The sequence below is a fragment of the Chelonoidis abingdonii genome, chromosome 4, assembly GCF_003597395.2.
Source record: "Chelonoidis abingdonii isolate Lonesome George chromosome 4, CheloAbing_2.0, whole genome shotgun sequence".
Classification (NCBI taxonomy): Eukaryota; Metazoa; Chordata; order Testudines; family Testudinidae; genus Chelonoidis; species Chelonoidis abingdonii.
This window is the reverse complement of record NC_133772.1, coordinates 122,686,819-122,714,766: the sequence shown is the minus strand read 5'-3', so window position 1 is coordinate 122,714,766 and position 27,948 is coordinate 122,686,819. Positions and strand designations below refer to the sequence as shown.

Below are 27,948 nucleotides of genomic sequence, written 5' to 3'. Positions count from 1 at the left end.
ACTGGACTTTCAGGGTAAGTTTCTGCTGTCAATTTCCTGCTTCTTTGACTTGGAGGCCGAGCATTTGGCAGTTTTGTGCATCTTAACGAGTTCCTGTTGCCTCTGTTGAGCGCTCTCATTCACAGCCGTAATTCCAGATGCGTACGAGCTTTGTTTCTTCTAAATCAGCTATTTCTGCTTTCCAAGGATCACAGGTTTGCTTTTCTGTTCTATGCTCCAATTGGCAGCTTATTCTTCACTCTGCCTTTCATTTGAATTGCTTCTGCAGTTTGTGTAGTATCAGGAAAGGGCTGTGCCTCCTTGTCTCCTAACCACTGAGGTTAACGATCTTCTTCTTGATTTGTAAGCTTTTTTCAAAGCTTATTCCCTTTTCTGAACACAAATTTCACAGGGCTTTTGTCAAGACCCTCCTGAATGCCTTGCTCACCCCATTGCAACTGTCTCTTAACAACCAAACTCCATTCCAAAAATTTTAAATTTGGATAGCGTGGTGTTGCTGACCCACTTATTGACTGGTTCTGTGATCCCCAGCATGACACGCCACTTGGGTTCTGGCGGGACCCAACTGAGAGTGCCAATTCAGGACAATTGCTCAAACAGGGCAGTCACGAAGCCAAGGCTGGGGTTTTCCACCTCTAAGTAAACCAAACCACAGACAAAAATGACTTTGGTTTCACCCCACTGGCTAACGCACAAGTCACACAAGCAATTTCCTTAGACACTCCAGTCTCCCAGTATCATCATCAGTGCCACTGTCCTGGATGAATGGTTATGAAAACCAAACACCCATAAAAGAAAAGGTTCTCTCGATTCCAAAGCAAGCCCCAGACCCTGGTCAATATACACATCAGATCTACCACAAATCACGCTGTTGCCAAGCCTTTAGAATCTAAAATCTAAAGGTTTGTCATAAAGGGAAAAAGATAAAGATGAGAGCTAGAATTGGTTAAATGGATCAATTACATACAATAATGGCAAAGTTCTAGTTCAGGCTTGTAGCAGTATGAAGTAACTGCAGGTTCAAATTAAGTCTCTGGAATACATCCCCTTCTGGGTGGGTCATTCCATCCTTGTGCAGAGCCTCAGTTTGTACAAAGTCCCTCCAGAGGTAAGAAGCAGGATTGAAGACAAAATGGAGATGAGCATCAGCCTTATATAGGCTTTTCCAGGTTAAGAACACGTCTTTGTTCTTACATGTGGAAGTTAAGAAAATGGAGTCTGCATCATGTGGGCCAGTTTCCTGCCCAGCACCCCTGCTGAGTTACAAGGCGTATCTGCCTCTCTCAATGGGTCAGTTGTGTAGCTGATGTCCTTAATGGGCCATCAAGCAGGCTAAGCAGAGCTAACACCAAACTTGTCTGGGATCGTTCCAGTAACACAGCACAAGTTTGAATACAGACAGCATATCAGCCAATATTTATAACTTCAACTTACAAAAGATACAGACATACAACACTAACATATACCAGGTAACCCGTAACCTGGTCTTAGACACCTTATATGACTCCTTTTACATAGGATTTGGTGCCACTACAGGACCTTGGTTGCAACCCATGTTTTATATGGTCCCAGTTTATATCAATAACGTCACAGGTGCCCAACTTGAAACACTTTGTATCTGACTTTCAGATGTGCTGAGCATCTATAATACCATTAAAGTCAGTGGGAGCTGTAGGGACCAATAAATGTCTGAATAATTGTTGGCTGTCCTAGGTGTCTTAAGTTGGACACCCAAAAATTGAGGACCTTCTGAAAAATTTGGCTGATAGCCAGAGATCTGGAGAGCAAGATATCAGATAAATCATTAAATAGCATTAATTCTGGTGAATTCACAAAATTAAGTGGATAAATAATTAGTTAAACAACTGCAAACAAAGAGTAGATATTGATGGAATTACGTCATCTTGGAAGAAAGTCTCAAGTGGGGTTTCACAGGGATACGATCTGGGTCTGGTGTTATTTAACATCTTTATTTATGACCTGGATATACGAATAGAGAGCCTACTGATCAAATCTGTAGATGACACAAAACTAGAGGGAGTTGCCAACACTCTGGAAGATAGAGCTAAAATTCAAAGGGATCTTGATAAATGAGAGAACTGGGCTATAGACAACAAAAAGAAATTCAACAAATACAAATGTAAGGTTCTACACTTAGGGAAGAAAAACCAAATGCACAAATACAGAATGAGGAAACACTGGCTTGGCAGCAGCACTACTGAGAATGATCTGGGAGTTGTGGTGGATCACAACCTCAACATGGAGTCAACAATATGATGCTGTTGCAAAAAAAGCAAATGTAATTTTGGGTTGCATTAACAGAGGCATAGTATGCAGGTCATGGGAGGTGCTAGTACTCTTCTACTTAGCTGGTTAGGCCTCAGCTGGAGTATTGTGTCCAGTTTTGGTCATCAATGTATAGAAAGGATGTAGAAAAACTGGAAAGGATCCAGAGCTGAGCAGCAAAGATGATCAAAAGGATGGAATGCAAGGCATATGAGCAAAGGCTGAAGGAAGTAGGTATGTTTAGTTTGGAAGAGAGGAGATTAAAGGGGGACATGATAGCAGTCTTCAACTACTTGAAAGGCTGCCATTAGAAAGATGGAGACAAGTTGTTCTCTTTTGCCCCAGAGGGCAGGACAAGAGGCAATGATTTTAAACTACAGTATAGCTGATTTAGATTAAATCTCAGGAAAAATTTCCTAACTGTAAGAACAGTAGAGCAATGGAACAAACTGCCTAGGGAGGTTGTGAAAGCTCCTTTACTAGAGGTTTTCAAAAGGAGGTTGGCTAGCCATCTGTCTTGGATGGTTTAGACACAACAAATTCTGCATCTTGGCAAGCGGTTAGACTAGATGATACTTGTGGTCCTTTTAACCCTATGGTTTTATGATTCTAAAAGGAAGCCAAGATTGGTGAGGGCAGACCTTCTTCTATGGCTTTTGCTCTGGCTCTAGGACTTCTTCTTGATTCTCGGAGCCAGGCCCGGTACTGTACTCTGGAGCCAGAGCTGCCCAGACCATAGTTTCTGCCCTCGTGGATGAGGGTACTGAGTATAGACAGTGAGAACAAAAACTGGAAGCTGGGGGAAAACTCCAAGGGTTCCAAAACAGCCACTGATATGGCGCTGGACCCCATTGACCTGGCCACAGTCCCATGGCAGTTCTCATTAAGGAGTCACAATGGTAGGCTAAAGAGAGGATCTGGGAGGAGACTGGCAGGTCCTGCTTCAGAGTTGTGAGACCTAAGATCCCACTTATGAGTCCAATGACAAAGACTCCCCTTCCTCCAACCATGAAGAGGCTGATCCAATTACTGCCAGAGACCAATGATGAGAATCTGGTGATAGGCGGAGCATTGCCATCATATCAGGCTTCCCCTTAAGACAGTGCAGGAAGCAGGCAACTGAAGTACCAGAGTTTGAACTGCTGGTATGGGGATAGCACAATATTGCCAAGGAATCCAACCCCTGTAGTGATGGAGACATCAGCACTGAGAGGCAGAGCAGATATTTTTTGCTGCCGCAAATACTTACAAGGTAGTCAGCACCGAGATGGTATCTTATTGTAGTGTTGAAGAAGACACCAGTGCCACTTCTAACACCAGACTTGATGGTGCTCTTGTGGTGTCAGAGCCAATTGTGCTGATTTAGGCACCAATCTGGAGGAGGAGTGCTTAGGTTTCAGGTGCACTCTGCTTAACTCCCTCTCATCCCTCTTCCCAGACTTAGAGGGCGGATCCCTTCCCCTGGCAGGGGCATCTTTGGAAGTCTTATATTTCTTCCCTGGCATAGGCAAGGGCACCAGGGTGCCAACTCTGTGGGTGCTCTGGGGCTCAAGCACCACTGAAAAGAATAGGGGATGCTTAGCACCCACATTACCAGATTAATCTTTTGTGGGCTCCACCCCATGCTCTGCCTGTGCTCGTCCCCGAAGCCTCATCTCCACTCAACCTTTTCCGCCCAAGGCCCTGCCCACCTCTCACATGAGAGGAGCAGCCACTAACAAAAACAAAAGTCAGCACTTGTCGAGACAGGTGCCAGGAGTTCACTAGAGCTGGAGGTGGGATTCTCACTGCAGTTGCAGACTCAGACCACACTGGCTCTGATGGTGGCCTGAGCATTACCTCAATCAGCATGACTTTCAGCCTACCTTCCCTAGCCTTCTTCGTTCTAGGCTTGAACTCCATGCAAATCTGACACTGGTCTTTTACGTGTGTTTCACTCAAACACTTCAGGCAGTTACTGTGCTGGTTGCTCATTGGCATAGGCCTCTAGCAAGAAACACAGGGCTTGAAGCCTGGTGACTGGGTCCACCCAATGGGTATAGCTGAGGAAAAGAGTTTCTGCCAACCGTGCACTGGGTGCACAGACAGCAAGACTGGAATGCACATGAGCAAGCACGAAGAATTCCAAGTTCAGATTTTGTGAAACAAAATATAATGTTCATGTTTACAGAACAGTTGAGAGTACCAAATTCCTCTTTGCAATGCATCATTTTTGTATTTGAAATGTGTCTGGATTCTAATGCCTATCACATTCTACAACAGTAAGATTCCTGTACTCACAATTTATTCTTTAATAACTGAATTACTCACTGAAACTTGATACAGGTGGAATTTTTATTAAAATGTAGTTCATAGATTTCAAGTGCGTATATGTGTTTAATTTTTCTACTAGTGACTTCAAAGCTATTCCTCAGCAGGAATTTGCTATTTAGTTCCCAACTAACAGCTACATTTTCAGAGTTGAACAGGCCTGAGCCCTGAAGTGTGACAGGGAGTTTAGTGGCAAAGTCTCATGCAGAGCTTTGAAAAGTAACAATAAATTGGTGCGTAAGCAATACTTGGGTCTTTTTAGCTTTCTTGCCATTACATTTACTATGCTTTTTATCTCACACCTTTTGCTTCTGTAGCCTGTTCAAGTTTATGGCAGCGAATGGACCTATACCACTGGAATATGATAGTGCATTCTGTTTTATTGACTTTCTAAATGTGTTATTTAAATCTTCACTCTTTTTGTTGATACTTGATTTCAGCTGTGGATCCACTGGATAGTTATTCACATGATCTGGGGCTTAACCTTACTATCGTATCAAGATACTTTGGTGATTGTTGCCCAGTAAGTACCTAAACTAGATACATAAATGACTCCTGTATCCAGGATCCCAGGATTAAGGCACATATTTAAAAAAAAATTCCTAAAATTAGCTCTTGTCCTTTCATAATAGTACATATTTTCTACAATAGTGCAGATATCAATGCCTTGGATTTTCCATGTCACTCTTATTTTGCCTTTCTGGGACATTTATTTCTGTATGTGTGTTTAGTTAGTGGTTGTGTTGTTTTGGATATATCCTATTGGGCTCTATAGTAATCCACCATTGGGAAGGGAAGGATTTCACATCTCCCACTTAAAGCTTTTTCTTTTACTGATGGTTTTCTACCTTCCCCAACTCTTCTACATGACATCTTAGTACTTCAATAACTTCTGGTGAGTCCGGTCTTTAGAAAGTAGTTCTGAGCAGTAGATTTCTGATTTTTGTCCTGACTTTATAAATGAGCTTTGCTGTCTAATGTACTGTCTGAAGTCATGATAACTAAAAACCTGTCAAACTTCAGCCCTTAGTGCTAGACAACACTTGAACAAAAGGGGTAACAGGTGTGGCTAATTTTTTCTCTGCCAGATCTCACAATAATATTCCATTAACTGATGCTAAAGTGTCAAAAACAAGAGGCTGAGAAGATTAGTATGGTCTTTTTGGAACATCTTTTAATGTTCTATTCCAATGCTTTTGTTCTGTATTCACTGAGCCTAGCAGCTGTTCATGCATTCTTACTTTGCTTAAGTCTGCTCCTGAGGGTCCACTCCAGCTCTACAACTTATGGCATTAGTATTCAGAGAAGCTGCAGATGTTGTTTATGATTTGGCTGTGGACAAAGTTCCCAGGTCAGATGGCTATTTTGCACAGTAGAATTTAAGACAACGTATTTGGATCTTGGTTTTTTTTATCAAAAGCTTGACACAGTCAACCATGGCAAGTGCAGACAGCAAACATTCCAATATGAGCAATCTGTTGTGCTAAGAGTTCTATAAGATTGACAACTTCTTCTTTTTCTTATACCTTTCTATTTTACATAGCCCTGTCAAAGTGATCATTTTTCTCTCATGGGTGCTATAACATACTTGTCTCTAACCAAGTACTGTATGTTTAATCAATATAGCTTCAGTTTTCCTTGAATTTTCCCCTTCCTCAGAGTCAACCTCACCAAAACTCATTATTACTACCATCAGTTGTGACAGTGGCTAAAGGCCCCAGTCAGGATTGGTGCCCCATTGTACTAGGTGTTGTACAAACAGTTAGAAAGACCTGGTCCCTGCCCAAAGCACTTTTAATCTACCAGTAATTAAAACTCAAGACACAGGAAGTGAATGTGACAAGCAGTAGTAGTAGAGGAGGAGGAGGAGGAGAAGAAGGAGAGTAACAGGAATAAGTTTAAATACTTTTCAAAAAGATGCCCAATTAGTTTTTTGGTACTCAACATCCATTTATACTCCCTCACAGGAGATCTTGTCAGATACTGAGCATCTTCAGCTTCCATTGACATCAATATCTGATCCAGATTCTAGAACAGTAATACAGAACAGCTCCTAGTTATTAAAATACTAACCTATATTAGAGGTGAATATAGCTGGAATGCTTGGTAATAGTGACCATAATATAATTAAATATAACACCACAGCAGCCCAACACTGTAGCATTTAATTTCAGAAAGGGGGATTACACAAAAATGAGGAAGTTAGTTAAACAGAAATTAAAAGGTACAGCACCAAAAGTGAAATCCCTGCAAGCTATATGGAAACTTTTTAAAGAGGCTCAACTTAAATGTATACCCCAAATTAAAAGAACATAGTAAAAGAACCAAAAAAGTGTCGCCATGGCTAAACAACAAAGTAAAAGAAGCAGTGAGAGGCAAAAAAACATCCTTTAAAAAGTGGAAGTTTAATCCTAGTGAGGAAAATAGAAAGGAGCATAAACTCTGGCAAATTAAATGTAACAATACAATTAGGAAGGCCAAAAATTGGACGTGTTGGACGACAAAGGTTGATGCGGCCATGTGGCCCAGTAATTGCAAGCAAGTCCTGGCTGTTACCTGGGGACTATTCAGTGATGTGGCAATCAGATTCGTTAGAGTTAGAAAGCATTGCCTTGGTAAAGATGCTGATGCCTTGGATGTACTGAGGTGAGATTCCTGATGAATTCCAGGTCATTGTGTGTTTATTTGGAGACCTAATTGTGTAAAGAGATCTACTGTTTGTTAGGTAGCCTCTATTATCGCTGGTCAATTCGCTGCTTTCAAAAACCAGTCTGCAAGATATGGAAATATCATGATTCCTCTCTGGCAGAGGTGTGCAACAACTATCACGAGTACCTATGAGAAGACTAGGGAGCAGTGAAGAGACCAAAGGGCAGGACCTTGTATTGGAAGTACTCTGGTTCGAGGGTGACTTGGAGAAATCTCCGATGTGATGGGTGAATCGTTATGTGGAAGTATGCGTCCTGGAGGTCCAGGGCCAAGAGCCAGTCCCCTCTTTCTAAAGCTGCAATAATGGTGGTCAGGATCACGATCTTGAAGTGTTAGTTTCTGACAAATTTGTTGAGCCATCAGAGATGGAGAATGGGCTTCCATCCTCCTGTTTTTTTATGTGAGGAAGTAGTTTGAGTAGAAACCCGTCCCTCTGTATTTTGTTGGTACTGGTTCTACTGCTCCTAGATGGATGAAGTGGGTTACCTCCTGACGCAGTAGATCTTTGTGAGAGGAGTCCCTGAAGAGGGACAGAGAGGGAGGGGAGTTGGAAGTAAAAGGGATAGAGTATCCAACTTCAATTATCTCCAGCACCCATCCATCTGTACTGATGGACTGGCAGACTGGGTAGTAGGGAGTTAAATGGTTTCCGAATGGCTGGGAAATGGTAGGAGTTCTCAGTGCTGAAAGATATGGGGGGTCTCGGGCCCTCAACCAGTATCTCAAACTCGCTGCCTGGCAGATGGTTGATGAGATGTGATAGATTGATTTGACAGTTGTCTCCTTGGGGGCCATTGTTTCTGGGCTTGTGGCTCCAATTGCCTGTGTATCTGTGCATATGATGTGAATGTTGTAATACGTTCCTTGTCTTCTCTTTGTCCTAGGAGTATAGATACCCAGGGACTTCAGAGTCACCTGAGAGTCCTTGAGGGTGCGCAGAGACTCATCTGTTTTGGCTGCGAAGAGTATGGGCCCTTGGAAGGGCAGGTATTTCACTGTTGCTTGCACTTCTTTGGGGAAGCCAGAGAGATGCAACCAGGATGCCCTTCTCATTACGACTGCAGTGGCTGTGGATTGTGCAGCTGTATCTGCAGAATCTAGGGCAGCTTGCAGTTATGTCCTGGAGATCAGTTGACTCTTGGAAATGAGTGCACCAAATTGCTCTTTTTATTCCCTGGGGAGAAATTCAATAAAATCTGATAGTTTCCCAAAATTTGTGTGGTCATATTTTGCTAATAACACCTCGTAATTAGCAATTCTAAGATTAAGTGTCAGTGAGGAACAAGTTTTTTGGCCAAAGAGGTCGAGCCTCTTCCAGTCTTTGTCATACGGTGTGTTTTTGGGGTATGATTGTCTGTCTGCCCCTTCCAGTAACAGCATCCACTACCAGGGAGTTTGGTGGGGGATGTGAAAAAATAAACTCTGTTCCCTTTCCAGGGACATAATATTTCCTTTTGGACCTCTTGCAGGTTGGAGTGATTGTTGCAGGGGTCTGCCAGATGTGTTTGACAGGTTCCATGATTGCATCATTCATGGGTAAAGCGATTTTAGATTATGCTGATGTTTGCAGGATGTCAACGAGTTTATGTCATGTCTCCTGCACTTTCTCCAGTGAGATGTCAGGGGAATCTACAACTCTTCTATAGAGATCCTGGAAATGTCTAAAGTCATCCCCCATGTTGGGAGGAAGGAGCATGATGGTGTCATCTGGGGACAATGAAGAAAAATGGGTTGTTGGTTCGACATCGTGGTCAGAGATTTCTACCTGTTCCACCATCATATTTTCAAGGGGCTCCGATGGTCCTGGTACCGACGGCCCCAGGTGAGTTCCATGTACCCTTCCAATGTGGTTAGGAGGTTTGTGGTGGTGTGGGGGATATGCCATCCATGGGGCTCAATACTGCCACCGTGGATGCCATCACAGGTGGGGCTGATAATGAAAGGAAGGGCATAGGTGCCATTCATGGGTGCCTGTACCACTGCTATTCTTTGGCCCCTGTATAGTATTCCTTGAGTGGCAGGGCCTGTTTGATCGTTTTGCGGGTGAGGGAAGAGCATTGCAAGGGTATGTCTTTCCCTTGTTCTCATCCTTGTCAAAAATGGGGGAGCAGATGGCAGTGAAGTGGTGGGGCAGCTCTCGGTACCGACAGTGCTCAGTGCCAAGAATGGGAGAGTCGGGTGTCGAGGACACCAGGAGGTCTCTGGGAAGGAAGAACTGTTGTGGTGCCGACAGCCTCAGTGCGGTTGATGTGGTAATGGTGGGTATCGGCTGCTGTGGAGCTGTTATCTGTATGGGTGCACCTGTTAATCGTACTATGCTGACAGGAGGTGGCAGCATAGGCTGCAGTTGTTTTGATGGGCTATCTCAGCTACGGAGCCTCTCAGTGCTGTCAGTATCATCAAGATCCCTTGGTTTGGAGAATGTCGTTTCTTGGTTGGTTCCCGAGCCGGGGGTGGGGGGGAGGGGGGCGGGGAGACAGCATATGCTTCTTAGCCACCATTTTAGCTTGGTGGTCTGTCACATGAGTCACAGACAAAGAAGGAGACCCTGTGAGAGGCTGTAGTTGGTGAACTGTGTTCTAGGGGGTCCATGCTTCTGGTTCAGATGTCAGCTGGAGAGACTTCTCCATGAGCAGCAGTTTAAGCTGCAAGTCTCTGGCTTTCCTGGTCAGGGCTGTCAATTTGTGACAATGAGGGCACTTTTGAGGCATGTGTGCTTTGCCTAAGCAGCAAACACAGTGAGCATGCCCATTCGACACTGGGATTGATAGCCTACAGGTGAGGCAGTGTTTAAAGCCCAGAGAACCAGGTATGTCCCTGAGGGGAAAGTTTTGTTCTCCTCCAAGGGGGGAGGTGTGAGTAATGGTTAAACTAAAACTTATTTGTAGTTGGGATACAAATAAGGTGAGTTTTTTAAAAAATAAACAGGGACTAGAAAATGAAAGTAGTTAACTATCTCTAACAACACTAGAACTAACTAAGGTACGCTACGCTAACTAAGTTCTTTGAGGCACTGCTGAATGCTCTGATTTGTAGCCATGAACAGTAGAGAAGGAACTGAGGAGGGGTTGGTCGCAGTTAACCCCCTGCGCAGTTAACCACCTGAGGCGGCACGAGATGGGGACTGCGCATGTGCAATCTAACCAGGCACTACTACCACAAATCTCCAATTACAAGGGCAGGGGCACTCAACACCTTAAGTGGAGCACCCATAGGGACATCACGTGAAGAAGAAATATAATTATGATATATTTTGTACAAAGTATGCCTTGTGAGGTATCATTCTAAAAGTATTAATCTGTTAAACATTAATACTCTGTTGGATTGTATCTGTTATCATTGTATGTGAAGTTATGAAGTTCTGCTATGTATGTGTTACTTGAAAGATGTTGTGAAGTTGGAAACACCCACAACTAACCTTTTACGTACAACAATGAAGAAGTTGAACAGTGCTAATGACCCATCAACAAAGACAATGGACCATGGAAAAGGCTTGTCCTCACCTGGGAACCCTTCATTCAGCCTATGGATAGCTGCTATGACTCAGTGAGGCATGCAAGGGCACGTGACCAGACCACATGATATTGAACTCCATTTTGGTACCTGTATTTTTCCACAAAGGAGGCTGGGAAATTGGCTTAGAACAAATTTGTTCCCACTCTATGGAGAAACTATAAATATGGGGAGTGACATCATTTCAGGGCCTCACTCCCCACACAAGAGAACACCTGAGGAACAAAGACTGAACCGGGGGAAGTGCTGGTCCCAGGCTAAAGGGATTTCTAGCCTGTGTATGGAAGCTTGATGGACTGCTTGTACTATCTAATGGGGTGAGACACTGTTTGATTAAAATCCTGTGTAATATGTTAGGCTTAGATTGCATTCTTGTTTATTTGCTAGGTAATCTCCTTTGATTTGTTTGCTATCACTTATAATCATTTAAAATCTATCTTTCTGTAGTTAATAAACTTATTTTATGTTTTGTCTTAACCAGTTTATTTTTGAGTGAAGTGTTTGGGAAAATCTCAACTCAGTTAACAGAGGTGTTGTACATATTCCTTTCCACATCAAAGGAGGGGCGTACTGGGTAATAAATTCATATGGGTTAGGTTTTGACCAGGGAAGGACAGTAGAGATCTGGAGTCCTAGGGCAGGGACCAGGGAGTATTTTGGCTGTAGCCTCTCTATTTTTGGTTCATGCAGTGGCTGGCCAGAGCCTATATGTAACTGCAGCTGGGTGTGTCCCTGCCTGTGTGAATGCTGGTGGGAGTGTAGGACCGGGAGTGGTCTGAAGCTTGTCACAGCAGCACAGTGTGAGAAGGAACCCAGGCTGGGGAGTCAGAGGACTCGGTGGTACCCCAGTTCTAAGTTGCACCCTGAGGGGGGTTTGTCACAGTTTTGTTCTTGATCATTGGGAGAAAACGGGAACACCCATTGTGAACTGCCCATAGCTCCAATAGACGTATGTGAAGGAGAGATTCTGCTGAGGACCAGTAGCCTTGGACAGCATGGGTGTTCAAGTGTTCTCCCAAACCTAATAGGGAGGTGTCCGTGGTTATTACCATCACTGGAGCGTGTTGGACGAAGGGAACCCCTGAGCAAACATTGGTTGGTCGTGTCCACCAATGTAAGAAGACCTTACCTTTTTTGGCATGGTGAGGCATTTGTGTGTATTGTATCTGTTTGGGATGTACACAGTACAGAGCCAGGCCTGCAGGCAGCACACGAGTAGCCTTATGTGTTTGATGACAAATGTTGTGGCTGACATGTAACCCAGTAATTGTAGGCAAGTCTTGGCCAAGATCTGGAGGCTGTTCACTGCTGTGAAGATGAGATTTCATAAGGCTGTGAAATGTTGCTGATGCAGGGAGGCTGTAGCTTTCAGAGAACTGAGCTAGGCTCCGTTGAATGCCAGTTTCTGTACAGGTATCAGTGTTGATTTTTGTATGTTTATTTGTAGTCCCAGATGTGTAAAGAGCCCTACCATGTTTTGTGTAGCCTCTATTGTCTCTGGCTGGGTTGGCGCTGTCAGTAAGCAATCACTGAGATAAGGAAAAATTATAATTCCTTATCTTCTGAGATGAGCCACGACCACCGCAAAGACTTGTGAGAAAACCCATGAGGATGTGGATAGTCCGAAGGGCAGGACCCTATGCTGGAAATGTTCTGTTCTGAGGGTAAATCTGAGAACCTTCCTGTGGGAGGGTTGTATCATTATATGAAAATGTGTGTCCTGGACATTGAGGGCTGAGAACCAATCCTCTTGCCAATGCTGGACATATGGTTGCTATTGTGATCATTTGGAAATGTTGGGTCTTCATGAATTTGTTGAGCTGTCTCAAGTCGAGAATGGGCTTCATCCTTCCATTTTTTCTGAGTTAGAAAGTAGTCTTAGTAAAAACACCTTCCACGGTGTTGAATTGGCACTGCTTCTAGCTGTCTAAAATGGGTCACTTCCTGTTGCAGTAGTTGGCAGTGACCTCCTTTTCCTGAGACACCATGGGAGAGCCTCTGTCAAAGGCTATTGTGGGAGTCAGTTGTCCAGGGGGGAGTCTGGGTGCAGGGATTTCTCCAACATAAGGAGTTTTAGTTGTAATTCTCTGGCTTTCCTGATGTGGGCTCTCAGTTTATTACAGTGTGTGCACTTCTGTGGTATACATGCTTTACCCAGGGGTTTTCTCACTCAGGGGAGAACAGCTCTAATCTAAGGGGTCACTAACAACTGAAACTTATCCTAAGAGAAATTTTTTTTTAAACCATAATAAAATAATAAAACAGAGAAAAGAAGGCTATATCTAAATAAACACTATCTATAAACAATTAACTATGTGAACTAAGTTCAATAAAGAGGTGCTGCTAAGTGCTCTGACTCAAGCCAAAGGCGGCAGAGAAGGAACTGAGGGCGGGGGGGAGGGAGGTTGTCCACGCAATGCTATGTAACCACCTCAGGTAACACGAGACAGGGATGATGCATGCGCATCCCAACTGAGCACAGCTACTACAAATCTCTAATTACCAGCGCAGGGGCATCAGAACACCTACAGTGGAGCACCCAGAAGGACACTCCTCGAAGACGAACTGGACTGGACTTCAGAAACAACACTGACAACAGCAGCACCAGACCTTCTCAACTAACTTCTTCTCTTTTCCCCAAATGGACAGCAGTTACCATCTTTAATACCATCTAAGAGACTCTCAAACAAGGGGGAGTTCTTTCTAAAAACTTTCTTCAGCTAAAGGGAAAGGTAACAAAGGATGTGGTTAAATGAAAGCCATACTTAATATTTTACATTTCAAATGCTTTAACTGTTTTTCCTTTCTGTATCTTTAATAAAAGATAAAAAGAATTTTTAATAGTGTATTTGCCAAGGTACTAAGCAGACTATGTCTCTGTATATCTAACCCCAAATCTTGTTTAAAACTGTTTAATGTTAGAGAGTTTCAGGAGCATGTTAATACCTTTGAGTCTTTGGGCCCATATATTCCATCAAAATTAATACAACGGTACCTGTCTTTAAAAATGGAAACAAAGAGGACTGTGGGGGTTATAGACCAGTCAGCCTAACTAAGACATCTGGACAGATATTGGAACAAATATTTAACATGAATTTGTGACCATTTCAAGGATAATAAGATTACAAGGAATCGGCAACAAGGATTTGTCAAGAAGAAATCATGCCAGATCAACATGATTTCCTTCTCTGACAGGGTTACTGGCTTAGTAACCAGGAGGAGACTGTAGACTTGATATAGCTTGATTTTAGTAAGCCTTTAGATAGAGTCCCACATTCTCATAAGCAGGACTATCTATCCACTCTATCTAGGGAAATGTGGTCTCTAAATGAAATTACTATAAAGTGGGTGCAAAACTGGTTCAAAGACCATACTCAATGAGTAGTTACCAATGGTTCGCTGGCAAAATGGGAGGTCATATCTAATGTGATCTCACAGAAGTCAGTCCTATTTTCGTTAGTGGCTCAGATACGTGAGTACAGAGTATGCTTATCACATTTGTGGATGACACCAGGCAGAGAGAGGATACCAGCACTTGAGAGGACAGGATTAGAACTGAAAACAACTTTGACAAATTGGAGAATGTATCTGAAATCAGCAAGATAAAATTCAATAAAGACAAGTCAAAGTACTCCTTAGGAAGAAAGAAATCAAATTAATAACTCAAAATGGGGAGTAACTGTTAGGCAGTAGTACTAATTAAAAAAAGAGGGCTACAGTGTATCATAAACTGAAGATAAACCAACAATATGATGCAATTGTGAAAAAGGCTAACATCATTCTAGGGTGTATTACCAGGAGTACTGTATGTGAAACACAGGAGGTAATTGTCCTTCTCTACTCCAGAGGACTGCGTCCAGTCTTGGGTGCCACACTGTAAGAAAGATGTAGACAAACTGGAGAGAACGGAGAGGAGAGCAACAAAAATGATAAAAGATTTAGAAAACCTGACTTATGAGGAAAGGTTAAAATAACTGGGCATATTTAATCTTGAGAAAAGAAGAGTGGGGGGAGGGGCTGATAACACTTGTCAAATATCTTAAGGGCTATTACACAGAGGACTGTGATCAACTGTTCTCCATGTCCTCTCAAGGTAGGACAAGAAGTAATTGGCATAAACTGCCATAAGAGAGATTTAGGTTAGATAGGAGAAACTTTCTAACTATAAGGATAGCTAAGCAATACAATAGGCTTCCAAGGAAGTGTGTGGAATATTCCTTATTGGAGGTTTTTAAGAACAAGTTAGACAAACAGCTGTCAGGGATGATCTAGGTATATTGGTTCTGCCTCAGTGCAAGGGGCTGGACTGGATGACCTCTAGAGGTTCCTTCCAGCCCTACATTTCTCTGATTATATAAACCTTTCTAAGGATGTTTTTCTGCTAGCTGGTCCTTTCCATTTGGCAGAGACAAACAGTGGCAGTCCTGAAGTCTCTTGGAAGCTGGCTGCTGCTTTATCCTCCCTTCCTTTTCTATGTTTTGCCTTTCTCTTATCATTGAGGAGATGCCACAGCCTCACACAGTTACCTGTTGCTGTGACTCCAGGGATGTTATGTGCAGCTAGAAACAGTTCATCTATAGGATCCACTAGATGCTTAATATTGACTTTCCTTGGATTGTAATAATTGCCATCAGCAGCCATCCCTGCACGTTCTATTGCTATCAGGTGATCAAATCTAGTCAGAGATAAGGTGATAAATTAGTTAATGGGGAGACTTGTGAAACTTACATCTTACGTTTTCCTGTCAGTTGCTTTTCCTGCCACACGCTTCGCTTCTGTCTCCTTAGGTACAAGTTATACTCATTTTGCAAAGCCTCTGAATGCCAGATTGGACCATTTGCTGTACATCTATTTTCCCACCAACTTATATCCAACAGGTAATTTACAGCACAGTTTAGCTCAGTCTTGAATTTGGGCCTATACATTTTGTTTTCAATATTTGGTTTGGTTTTTTGGTAGCTTTAATGCAGCCCCTTCACACTGCCAGCAACAAATGGAGAGAGAGGTGAAATCTTTCTCTACTCAGTGGAGCACTGGGTGAATCACTTTAGAGCCCAGATCCTCAGAGATATTTAGGTACCTAACTCCTACTGATATCAATGGGAGTTAGGCACCTATATACCTTTGAGGATCTGGGCCTTAGTCTCTCTGTGCCTCAGTTAAAAAGTAGGTAGCACCTCACATAAGGATACTGGTGTTAAATCATTAAAGTTTGCAATGCAGTTTAAGATCCTCAGAGGGATCCTCAAAATGCAGTTTATTGTTCAGAATTTCCTATTTAAAATACTGCACTGCTTATAAATTATCCATTTATTTGGTTTCTTTTATTTAACATTTTTGACAAATTTGGTGCTTGTAAATGTGGATGGGAAGCATGCAGGTAGGATCTCTTTTAGGCAGCCCATGTTTAGGATTCTCCCGCTTCCCTCTCCAAGCTCTGCCAATACACCTCAAGCCCAATGTGCAACATCCTACTATTCCAGTTCTACTGAATAGAGGCTACCAATTGTGCCAAGTTACTAAGTGGTTTTATGATATGGACTAATACATACTGTGACTGCAGTTGTACTTGTGCAATTGAATTTCCAACATGAAAAAATATTCAGTTTAGCCTCCTAGGGTTATGGGATCTACTGAGATACAAATCAGCTGTAGCTGAATTATGTTCAGTTATAAAAGTATCCTCTTGAGTCTAGTGTATGAGAAATGAAAACAGGGTATTATTGAAATTACAGTTTTTATTAACCCATAGAAAGAAACAGAAATTGAATGAACTGAAGATGCATATATATTTAGATATATGTTATTAAAGTGAACAGGCTGCTAACTGAATATGGCTGTATATGCCCTAGACTTTCATTACACACCTATACACAGAGAAAGTTCAAGGAAAAAAAACCTAGTAAGTCCATTACAAGGAAAGGTAAGTTGTTGGCCAGATATTCAATGTATGTACATATTAATGCAAACTCCAGTGCATGTATACAAACCCTCAACATATGCACGTTCAAATTGGGGCTTTGGGGGACATCAGAGTTTGCACTTGCATAGTTTCAATGAGTTTTCAGAACTACATCCACTCTTCAAAAATTTTGGCTGGGTTGCCTAAGACAATGAGGATCTTTTTCAGACTATTAAAAACAGATAGGAGGATTTTGCATACTAGAATAAAATGGATTATCAAAGATCTGAGTGTGGATGAAAGTGGACTACCGTCTTGGACTCCAGGATTCTATTCCTGACTCTGCCACTGGACTTTGTATAGTCTTTGGAAAGACATTTAATCTCTCTGTGGCCTACTTTTACCATTGATAAGATGGGGATAATGATGTACAGTACTTCACAGGTGTAGTGTCAGTTAATGAATGTTTGTAGAGGTCTTTAAAATTTTCATCTGAAAGGTGCCATATAAATGCAAACTAATGTACTTCCTTCCCCATTTCCTGTTGTGCATTGGGATTGCAGAGGTCTCAGAATAACGTGGAATCCTGTATTTCACATGTGCTGCAATACTACAGCAGAGTGGAGCGCTTGTCTCAGAATTTTCTTCCTTTAATTTCAGACCTTTCACTGCTATTGTAATATTTACTTAATATATATTTTATAAAAACACAGTCATTTAAAAAGAGAAACAAAACAATTTGACTGGCAGATACTTCATACTTCAAAGGTTTGCTTGCAATCATTATATCTTCTGTGAACAGAGCTGTTCCTTTTACTGTGACTTTGCATAGCCTCCTTGCTACTCATTTTCAGGAACTTAGTACACATACCTAGGTCTTTCAAGATTCCCATTCTCACACAAAAACATCAAAGCTGACTCTGCAGCATCTCCTTGATAACTCAATAGAGGCACTGGTGTCTTCAGTACCTAGAGCAAACAAAAATACAAAATGGTTTCCATAGGTCATTTTTTGTGTGCTTAGCTTGGATTTTAAAAGAACAGAACAGTTAGAACTGTAAGGTGATTCTAGCAAACATGCGATTGTGTAAGACAATATTTCCTGGTTGGAAATACTGGACTAGTTGCCCATCTTTAGCTTTTGCACAATTCAGAGCTACAAGCAAGAGTCTAGAGATGTTATTTGCACTGACAAAAATGAGAAGATGTGTAGGGATGAAGACACTAAAAATAAACTCTCTTCTCAACTCCTTCTTTTTGATGATATACTAAATTTCAAAATACAATGGTAATAGGAAGAAAGATTCTAGATGGATTTCAAAAGATTAGGGACTAGATGCTCAATTGGTATAACTCAGTGTAGTTCCAATGAAGTCAATGAAGCTATGCTGATTTAGCCAGGTGAGAATCTGGCCCTTAGAGATTGCACTGAAATAGAGCTTGAACCAGATTAGCAAATTAAAACTGAAAAGCTAACTGTCTTTGTTGCCTAACTGCATGTTTTACTTTGCTGAACAGCATCCTCAATAATCTTTTTATTCAAACCCATGGCTCTCTGGTCTGTTACTATACCAACATCTTTCTCCAAGCTCTGCAACATGGCTGCCATAGCAATCGCTCCTGGAGGTCCATCATTCTCTTCAGGTGGCTCATGGTTGAAGTGAGTAGGAAATCCAGTGGTTATCAGCACTGATCGGGCATGTGAAAGGGAGAGGCAAGTCTTTAGCAGCTCATCCTGCCAGCACAAATGTTTCACGCCCTGGTCTCCTAAAAATCAAAAACAGTTGTTTAAAAAGATGGTGCTAGATTTTTAGCATATTAATACCTCCAAGAGGCTCTGTCAGGACCAATCCCTGTCCATCACTGTCGGAGTTCCTGGCAGGGCCAATGAGAAGGGCAGCCATGCTCTATCACTACTGATCCAGAGATAGTGACAGACCAGGGGAATGGAGACCATCAGCAAAGCACATCAACTCCCACTACTTAAGTGCAGGAAGAGTCTCCTGAGTGAACTTATAGAAGGTTGTGAAGACTATTGTCCATTCTGCAGCTCTACTGGGATCACTACCCATGTGTGTGCTTGTGAAGGATGTCATAAAGTGATCATAATGGGGTAAATGAATAACCCAAAATATTAAGGGATGGAGCCATGCTCTACTCCTGCCTACATCATGTTTGGTCACTGGGAGTTCCATACCCCCCCCCCCCAAACTAAATTTGTTTGAGATGCATTTCAATAAAGCAGCAGGTTTCCAGCCTGTAATCCTGGGAGTAGAGTGTTATTTTTGTTGTTCCTAGTGGTCCCTTTACAAAAAGGAGAGGTTGGGAAGCCTCCCTCAGCCTGGACTGAACTGTGGATCATTAATTTGGAAATGAGGCTGAAGTGCAGAATTCAGATCTGGATTCAGATTTCTGAAACTCCAAACAGATGAGGGCTTCATTTCAATTTTTTATAGAGAAGAAGCCAATGGGGTATTGGTTCTACTCATTGTAAATACTGAGCGAGTGGATAAATTCAGAACCAGATCCACTCTCATATTCAAAATCACTGCTAAATTAAGAAGTGTTGGGGGCAGGTGTTTTGGTAAGTGATGTGAGTGAAATGAGAAGAAAATAAGAGATGTGGGAAGGGAATGCGGAAGATAAACCTAGAAAATATGACAAAAAAGACTCTGGGGCAGAGGAAATTTTGTTCATTGATCCTCCCATTTGGGAGCCACTTTTCTCTTTTAAATAATTCAAGTGTCTTGGCCCAAAGTTGTTCTGTAAAGAACAAAATCAGATTCAGAGAAGATCCAGACCCCAGTTATTTTACACAAGCAAGCTGAAGCACATTCCTGTGGGCATGTCCAAATGCACAGATAAACTCAGGCTCACGCACATGCTCACATGTACACATAGGAAAACTGCACCAGGACAGGGAGATGCAATCGATCTGTAAGTGGGCATTTCATACTGTGGCTAGGGACTGTCTCTGAAATGGGAAAGGGAAGATGTCATTCAAACTTGTCCAAACCTGTTAGCTCTAGCGTGTTTCTTCATCACAGATTATTGAATAATGGCCAAACCAGTAATTCTTTCTGAACTGGTTGAGGGATGAGGCTTGAGGGAGAGTGTAAAATTAACAGGCTGTGATTCCAGTGTAAGAAACTCAATTTCCTGGAATAAATTGGAATACCGGGCCTAGCACAACAGGGATTAACCTGGCTATGGCCTTTAGACCATACTGCATGATGAACATTAAATAATAATAATAATAATATAGTCAGATTGAGCCCCATGTGGCTTAGAGCTATCTGGGAAGAAGGAGTGGGACTGCATCTATGAGTCTGTGGTCAGTGAAAATGCCATGATTTCTTTGGTCAGAAGCTCTTCAGAGCAGTTGGATGCAGTAGCAGATTTGCCAACTGGGGCTCCCCAGAAATATGTGTGCTCCCACACCCCAACCCATTTCACCGACCCGGTGCTGCTGGCAGGAGTGGGTTTGGGGCACAGGGGCTTGCCCCACTCTGCCTAGTGCTCCTGCCAGGAAACGGGGCAAACCCCTGTGCCCTGACCCTGCTCCCTGGCAGGAGCACTGGGTGGGCAGGGGGAGCACCGGGTGGGCAGGGGAAGCCCCTGTACCCCAACCCTGCTGCCCTGCAGGAGTGCTGAGTGAGTGGAATGGGACAAGAGCCCGCGTCCTGACCCTGCTCCCCGGCAGGAGTGCTGGGTTGGGGAGTGAGGCAGAGCAAGCCCCCAAGACCCAACCCCATTTTCCCGCCAGGAATGTGGGGTGTGTGTGATTGCAGGCAGAAGGGATGGGGAGGGGCCCCCACTTGCTCTGGCCCAGGGCCACACAAAAGCTTAATCCGCCTCTGGTTGGATATCACAAAGCAGATGACCTCATCTATCTAGTAGGTTATGTCGGGACCAATCCCTGTTCTGCACTGTCAGTCTGGCTGAAGGAGAAGAGCAGCCAATAACCTTTTCCATAGCCCTAGCACTACTACAAATTGGAGAATTGGGCCAAAAGAAATCTGATGAGGTTTAACAAGGACAAGTGCAGGGTCCTGCAGTTAGGATGAAAGAATCCCATGCATTGCTACAGTCTGGCGACTGACTGGCTAAGCAGCAGTTCTGCAGAAAAGGACCTGGGGATTACAGTGGGCAAGAAGCTAGATATGAGTCAGCAGTGTGCCCTCGTTGCCAAAAAGGCCAATGGCATATTGGGCTGTATTAGTAGGAGCAATGCCAGCAGATTGAGGGAAGTGATTATTCCCCTCTATCCGATACTGGTGAGGCCACACCTGGAGTATTGTGTCCAGTTTTGCCCCCCGCCCCCCACTACAGAAGGGATGTGGACAAATTGGAGAGAGTCCAGTGAAGGGCAACAAAAATGATTAGAGGGCTGGGGCACATGATTTACAAGGAGAGGCTGAGGGAACTGGGATCTTAATCTGCAGAAGAGAAGAGTGAGGGGGGATTTGATAACAGCCTTCAACTACCTGAAGAGGGGTTCCAAAGAGGATGGAGTTAGTCTGTTCTCAGTGGTGGCAGATGACAGAACAAGAAGCAATGGTCTCAAATTGCAGTGGGGGAGGGCTAGGTTGGATATTAGGAAACACTATTTCACTAGGAGGGTGGTGAAGCACTGGAATGGGTTACGTAGGGAGGTGATGGAATCTCTATCCTTAGAGGTTTTTAAGGTCTGGGTTGACAAAGCCTTGGCTGGGAGGATTTAGTTGGTGTTGGTCATGCTTTGAGCACGGGATTGGACTAGATGATCTCCTGAGGTCTCTTCCAACCCTAAATTTCTATGATTCTATGTGTGGTCCCTATCTGTATTCCACACATGGGTTTTCATGCATGCCACATGCTTGAGTCTGGACATTCTTCCAAGCACTGTCCGTTGGCCCAAACATACACCATAGGTCTCCTCATGCTCTCGACAAAGGGATAAGAAACAGTGTAAGCTGATGCCTCTCCACTTTCTCTTCTTACTACAATCTAACAGGATCCGAAGCACAGGGAATGGAGGGCAGGTAGTGGAATCAGAGGGCACCACAAATCTTGAAGAACTTCCAGTTTCAGTAAGTAACCTCTATTTCTTCTTCAAGTGATGGTTCCTATGTGTATTCCATAATTGAGTGATTGACAAGCACTGTTGGAAGACAGGATACTGGGCTAGATGGACCATTGGTCTGACCCAGTATGGCTCTTCTTATGATCTTATGTTCAGTGCTCAGGCTGGAGATGGGTGCGAGGAAGCCAGTAGCAGAGATGCTTGCAGTACTGCAGATCCCACAACTGCATCCACAGCTGATGCACGAATCAAAGTGTAGTTTGTTGCAAACGTATGGAGAGAACTTCAGGTGGCTGCCTTGCAAATATCTTGTAGCAGAATGACATGTAGGGATGCCATTGAGGCAGCCTGTGCTCTTCTGAAATGACCTGGGACATCCTCAGGGAAGGGATTTTTGCTACCCTGTAGCACTGTAGGATGCATCCCAGAACCCACTTAGAAATCCTCTGGGAGGATATGGCTTGACCACGTGATCTTTCTGCTAGAGCAGTAAAAATTCTCAATGATTTTCTAATGTGTTTGGTTCTTTGCAGGTAGAGTGGAAGGGCACTCTGGACATCGAGGGAGTGAAGTTCTTTGTCTTCAGCAGAAGCAAAGGGTTTTGGGAAAGATACAGGTAAATGAATACTTTAGTTAATATGGAATTCAGAAACAACCTGGAGGAGAAACTTAGGGTATAGGGAAAGGGAAACCTTGTCTTTGTGAATACTTGTATAAGACGGTCTCCCAGGATGACTCCAAGCTCACTGACCCTCCTGGCTGAAATGGTAGCCACTAAAAATGCCACCTTTATGGACAGGTGAATCATGTCACCAGAGTTTGAAGGACAGACTGGTGAGAGTTGACAGGGTGAGATTAAGGTCCCATTGAGGTGCAGGTTTGATCACTGGTGGGAACGTCCTGACAAGGCCTTTCATAAACCATACTGTAGTTGGATGAGTGACCACGGAATGTCAATTTACTGGAGGGAGGAAGGCATTAATCACTGCAAGGCAGACTTGCAATGAACTAATAGAGAGGCCTGAGGTCTTCAAGGACAGGATATCATGTAGAATGTTTGGAATATTTGCAGTGGTTGCAGAATATTGGTGGAGTTGTGCCCAGCTGAAAAGTGCCATTTGGCCAGGCAGCAATTTCTAGTAGAATCCTTCTCCTTTGGGTAAGGATAGCCTGAACAGGAGCAGAGCATAAGCATGCTATGTACCTGCGGATCCAGGCTGAACTCATCCTCCTTGTACACTGATGGTTCCAGTTGCCAGGAGGAAGAGAAGTGGTACGATTCTTGAGAAGTGCCTGGACACCTGAGATAAGAATCTCATGGACCCTAATAAGGTCAAAAGGAGAGTCTATTGGTTGCGGAGGACCCAAAGTAAATCAGTACCTGTGGTCCCTGGGGAGGTCGTACCTGGAGGAACAGAGAGTCTGACTCTTTGAATGTCTGTGAAAGAGCGAATCTCTCCATGGAAATATTGGAGTGGTTAGCACATCCGACTCATCTGAGTCCCAAAACTGCTACATCACTATGGGAGCACTCCTGCCAGAGGGTTGAAGGTGAGATGGCTCCAGGGACACTGACGTAGACTCCTCCTCTGGTGTAACAATATCCCTCAAGAGAGTGGGCTGGAGAGAAGTGGAGACTGTGGATAAGCGAGGAATATATTCTCCAATGTTATGTAAGTTTCTAAATTCCCCAGTGTCCGAGGTTTTCTGGCAGTCACATCCAGTGGACCTGATGTGTCTATGGAAACAGCAGTTCTTGGACAGATGAGGTGGTACTGATGGTGGGTCCGGACCAGGGCTCATAGACAGAACTGGTGAAGGTTGGTTGTTATCCTTCAGTACCAGAGTGATCAACAGAATCAGCGTATCTTTCTTTTTATGTGTTTGCTCTCCAATCTGGGACTTTTTAGAGGAATCAGTTCCTTAGGTTCTGTGTGCAAAGTCTCACCCAACCTGAAGAGGCTTGGGGAGGAAGCACATCTCTTATGGACAGTCCTCAATGGGGATTTGTCCTTATGTCCATGAGAGTAACCTCTACCCTTATGGTAAACCTTAGAACAAGAGTCTTTGGGCTTAGGTACTGGATGCTCTGCTCCTACGCATGTGCTTGGAGGGGGACTGCTTGTTATTTGAGGCTGATGTATGGGCTGGGGATCTCCCTGGCCCAGGTCAGAAAGGGGCCTCATAGCCTTTTCCATCAGGTGTTTTCTCAAGCAAAGCTCACAGGCTTATTAGGTTCTGGGTGGGAATGAGAGACAAATACTGGACTTTGCAGAGATATGCGCCTCACCCAGACAGTAGTGATGTTCGTCACTGATGGAGAAGGAGTGAAGGCAAGAGATGCAATTCTTGAAACCCAGGAGTCAGGGCATAGTCCCAGACATAGGGAAGGATTCCCCACCAGGGGGAAAAACTCCAGACTATACTAACTGAATGTTAATTAATTAGTAAGCTAAGAAAAATAAACTATTTACAAATGTCTTTACATGTGATACAAAGAGTTGAAGGATAGGATTTTAACTCAGGTCATGCAGTGATAAGAAAGGACTGGAGAGGTGTTGACCTGCACAGTCTTATATGCTCAGTCGGGAAGATGGGGAGACCTACAGCATGTGCGGGCCAGTAGACACTGCTTGGAAGAATTTCTGGACTCAGGAGTATGGTATACATGTGTATCCCCATGTGGAATGCACATAGGTACATCACTTGAAGAGTAAACTCTGTTTTCTCCTTAATGTGCTTGTAACACCTGCAGCTAACCATTAAAACAATGGATGGATACATTCTTCCATTGCTTCAATAACTCAAGAAAAAAAATTGTTTTTTTACCTGGATCTACTCCAATTAGGCTTTCTAGCTCTCTTATCTTTTGCACAGCTGTTTCTGATGCAATGCTATAATGCAAAAGATTTTGACAAATGCAGTGGACCTTGGGGATTTCTTTAGAGTTATGAACTGGAGCATCTTCATTCTTCAGATCAGTAATACACATGTACCCAGGAGAATGTGTAAAAGCCATTGGAGACTCTACAATAGATGGAAAAACTTAAACTCAATGAACTAATACAATATACTAATTACAAATAAAAATATTATTGATAAAGCACCAGAACGATAAGAAAAATAGAAAAGTTGCATCCTAAAACATATACATGTTCCCTACCCCAAAGAGCTTACAATATAAGATGACAAGCGACACGTGAAGGGAGCTAATCAAATAGATACATAAGTAACATTGTAAGTTTGTTTGTGTATGTGTATATAGACACACACAAACACATCTGGAGGAAAGAATGGTGGGCTTATGGATCAGTTGAACGCATTTTCACTTAAGAAAAAGACTATATGTAGAAATGTTCCATTTTGGCATTTTGGTAAAGAGCCATTTTGATTTTTCATTTTGAAACTGCTTTCCTTCACATTTTTTTCAAATTTTGTATTATATTGTGTATATATACACTTGGAAGGATTAGATTTTAATTGCTAACCGTCAGTAAACATAGATTTCACCATACACACACAAAATGATTTAAAAAGTCTTTCCATCAATAATAATTGAACTTTACAGATAGACAGAGTAAGAAAAATGCTGCTTGAGAACTTTAGTTTGATTTAAGGATATTTACTTTGTACATTTGGACATGTAACATTGACAATTTTTGTTTTGATAGTTATATAGCTTTAACTTTGTACACCTCAACAAATACTGTCTTAAATAATTATTGCCTGACTCTCTCCCATAATTTCTAGCAACTGTAAAAATTTTAATTGATTAAAAATAGGGGGAGAATACAGTAAAAGCTTTTTTATCGGGCATGTTGGGAGAATGGAGGGCTTTAGATGATCGGGCTTATATTTTCAGAAGTGTCCCCATTTTTGTTACCCAACTTGAATGATTTGGAACCTGATTTTGGAGGCACTGAGTACTTGTAGCTCCTAATCTGTTAATCTGAAAATCAGATCTTAGATGTCTCAAGTTAGGCACCCTAAATCAGTGATAGTTTTGACAATTCAGGTACAAGTGACTTGCCTACAGTCATACAATGAGTCAGTGGTACAGCTGGGATTAAAAATATAATCAGGCACCCACTTCTGTAGTACAAACACTAAACAACATTGCCTTGCTTCAGTTCTGTGAATTTGCTGTATAGTAAATGTGTGTGAGAGGCAGCCTACCCACTGCAAGCACTGCTCTAGTCCATGTTACTAAACTAACTTTGCAGAAGCACTAAAAAAATACAATGGGCCTCACTCTCCATTGCTTTTGCCTTGTGTAATCATTTAGACCCAATCTAAACACTGTCACTTTGATTTGCAAGCATTTCACATCCACTGTGCCCTCACTTTGCATTAAATATAAATGACTGCATAAGGTGCAGTGTAGAGCTGTGTGGAGAACGGAAATGCTGTTTCATAAAGAATCCTGAAGTTTGTTTTTGTTGTGATTTGGAACAAACCCCCAAATTTTTGAAATTCTCTGTGAAAGAAAATTCAGGAAAAAAATTTTTTTGGATCAGTCAAAAAAAATTTTTTTTTTTTAAGAAAATCAAAATGTTTTGTTTCAGTTGACTTTATTTTATATTGTAAAATATAATTAGGCTTGGCAAAATTAAATTTTTAAATAATTTTGACATGTAATATTGATGTTTATTTTTAAGCATATTGTTATTGAATTACGTTTTTATAGTAGTGTAAAATTATGGTTTTAAAGAACAGTAAAAGCTGTGTTATCCGGTCCTGTACCAACCAGAGAGCTCTATAAACTGGCATTTCTAATCTTCATAGAAAGTCTGCTTTATAGTCTCGGTTGGTGCGAGGCCGGCAGGCTCCCTATGTGGCTTCCTGGAAGTGGCGACATGTTCCTGCTGCTGCTAGGCGGAGGAAAGGCCACGAGGGGTTCAGAGTGCAGGAGGGGGGGTGCAGGGCTGGAGCATGGGGGAGGATGAGGGGCATAGGCTCTCGGAGGGAGTTTGGGTGTGGGGAGGGATTGGGGTGCAGGCTCTGGGAGGGAGATTGGGTGTGGGAGGGGATGCAGGGTGCTGGATCTGGGCAGGGCGCTCACCTTGGACAGCTCCGCGCAAGCAGCGACCAGTCCCTGTGGCCATTAGATGGAGGCGCAGCTAGGTGGCTCTGCACACGCTGCCTCCGCCCCAGCGCTGGCCTGCAGATCCCATTGGCTGGGAACCACAGCCAATGGGATCTGCAGGAGTGGCGGCGGCTGTGAATGGGGGCAGCGTTTGCAGAGCTGCCTAGCTGCACCTCTGCCTAGGGGCCGCAGAGATTCATTGCTGCTTGCGGGGAGCCACCTGAGTTGAGCAGCCCCGGATTTGGCACTCTGTGCACTCCAGCTCTCTGCCCTGCACTCTCCTCCACATCCAAACTCCCTCCCAGAGCCTCCGCCCTGCGTGCCCCCACTCCCTCACTCTTAGTTAACCAGAATTTTTTACTTACCAGCACCCCCATTCTCCCAACATGCCCGATAAAAAAGCTTTTACTGTATTCTCCCCCTATTTTTAATCAATTAAAATTTTTACAGTTGCTAGAAATTATGGGAGAGAGTCAGGCAATAATTATTTAAGACAGTATTTGTTGAGGTGTACAAAGTTAAAGCTATATAACTATCAAAACAAAAATTGTCAATGTTACATGTCCAAATGTACAAAGTAAATATCCTTAAATCAAACTAAAGTTCTCAAGCAGCATTTTTCTTACTCTGTCTATCTGTAAAGTTCAATTATTATTGATGGAAAGACTTTTTAAATCATTTTGTGTGTGTATGGTGAAATCTATGTTTACTGACGGTTAGCAATTAAAATCTAATCCTTCCAAGTGTATATATACACAATATAATACAAAATTTGAAAAAAATGTGAAAGAAAGCAGTTTCAAAATGAAAAATCAAAATGGCTCTTTACCAAAATGCCAAAACGGAACATTTCTACATAACTCCTTTTCTCCAGTTTTCCTCCTAAACAAAATTTTGGTGAAATTAACATGATTCTGCATTTAATTTTGATTCTGACGAAAGAAGAGGTTACTTATCATCTTATACAGTAACTGGAGTTCAGGTTGTTTTATCCCTGTGGGTGCCCCATTTGAGGATGTGCATGAGCTTGTGCACTATCGATCAGAGATTCTTCTGCTAGTATATCCCACCTGTATT

The 27,948-nt window shown here is 42.8% G+C and overlaps 1 protein-coding gene across 1 annotated transcript in view; it reads right to left on the bottom strand.

Moving 5' to 3' along the window:
* DGLUCY (D-glutamate cyclase) overlaps positions 1 to 27,948 on the bottom strand; it is a 69,060-nt gene that overhangs the window by 20,109 nt on the left and 21,003 nt on the right. The window contains 5 exon segments of the mRNA XM_075065859.1: positions 15,345 to 15,493; positions 17,592 to 17,689; positions 17,815 to 17,876; positions 18,227 to 18,487; positions 24,615 to 24,812. Coding sequence (XP_074921960.1) covers positions 15,345 to 15,493; positions 17,592 to 17,689; positions 17,815 to 17,876; positions 18,227 to 18,487; positions 24,615 to 24,812 — 768 coding nt within the window.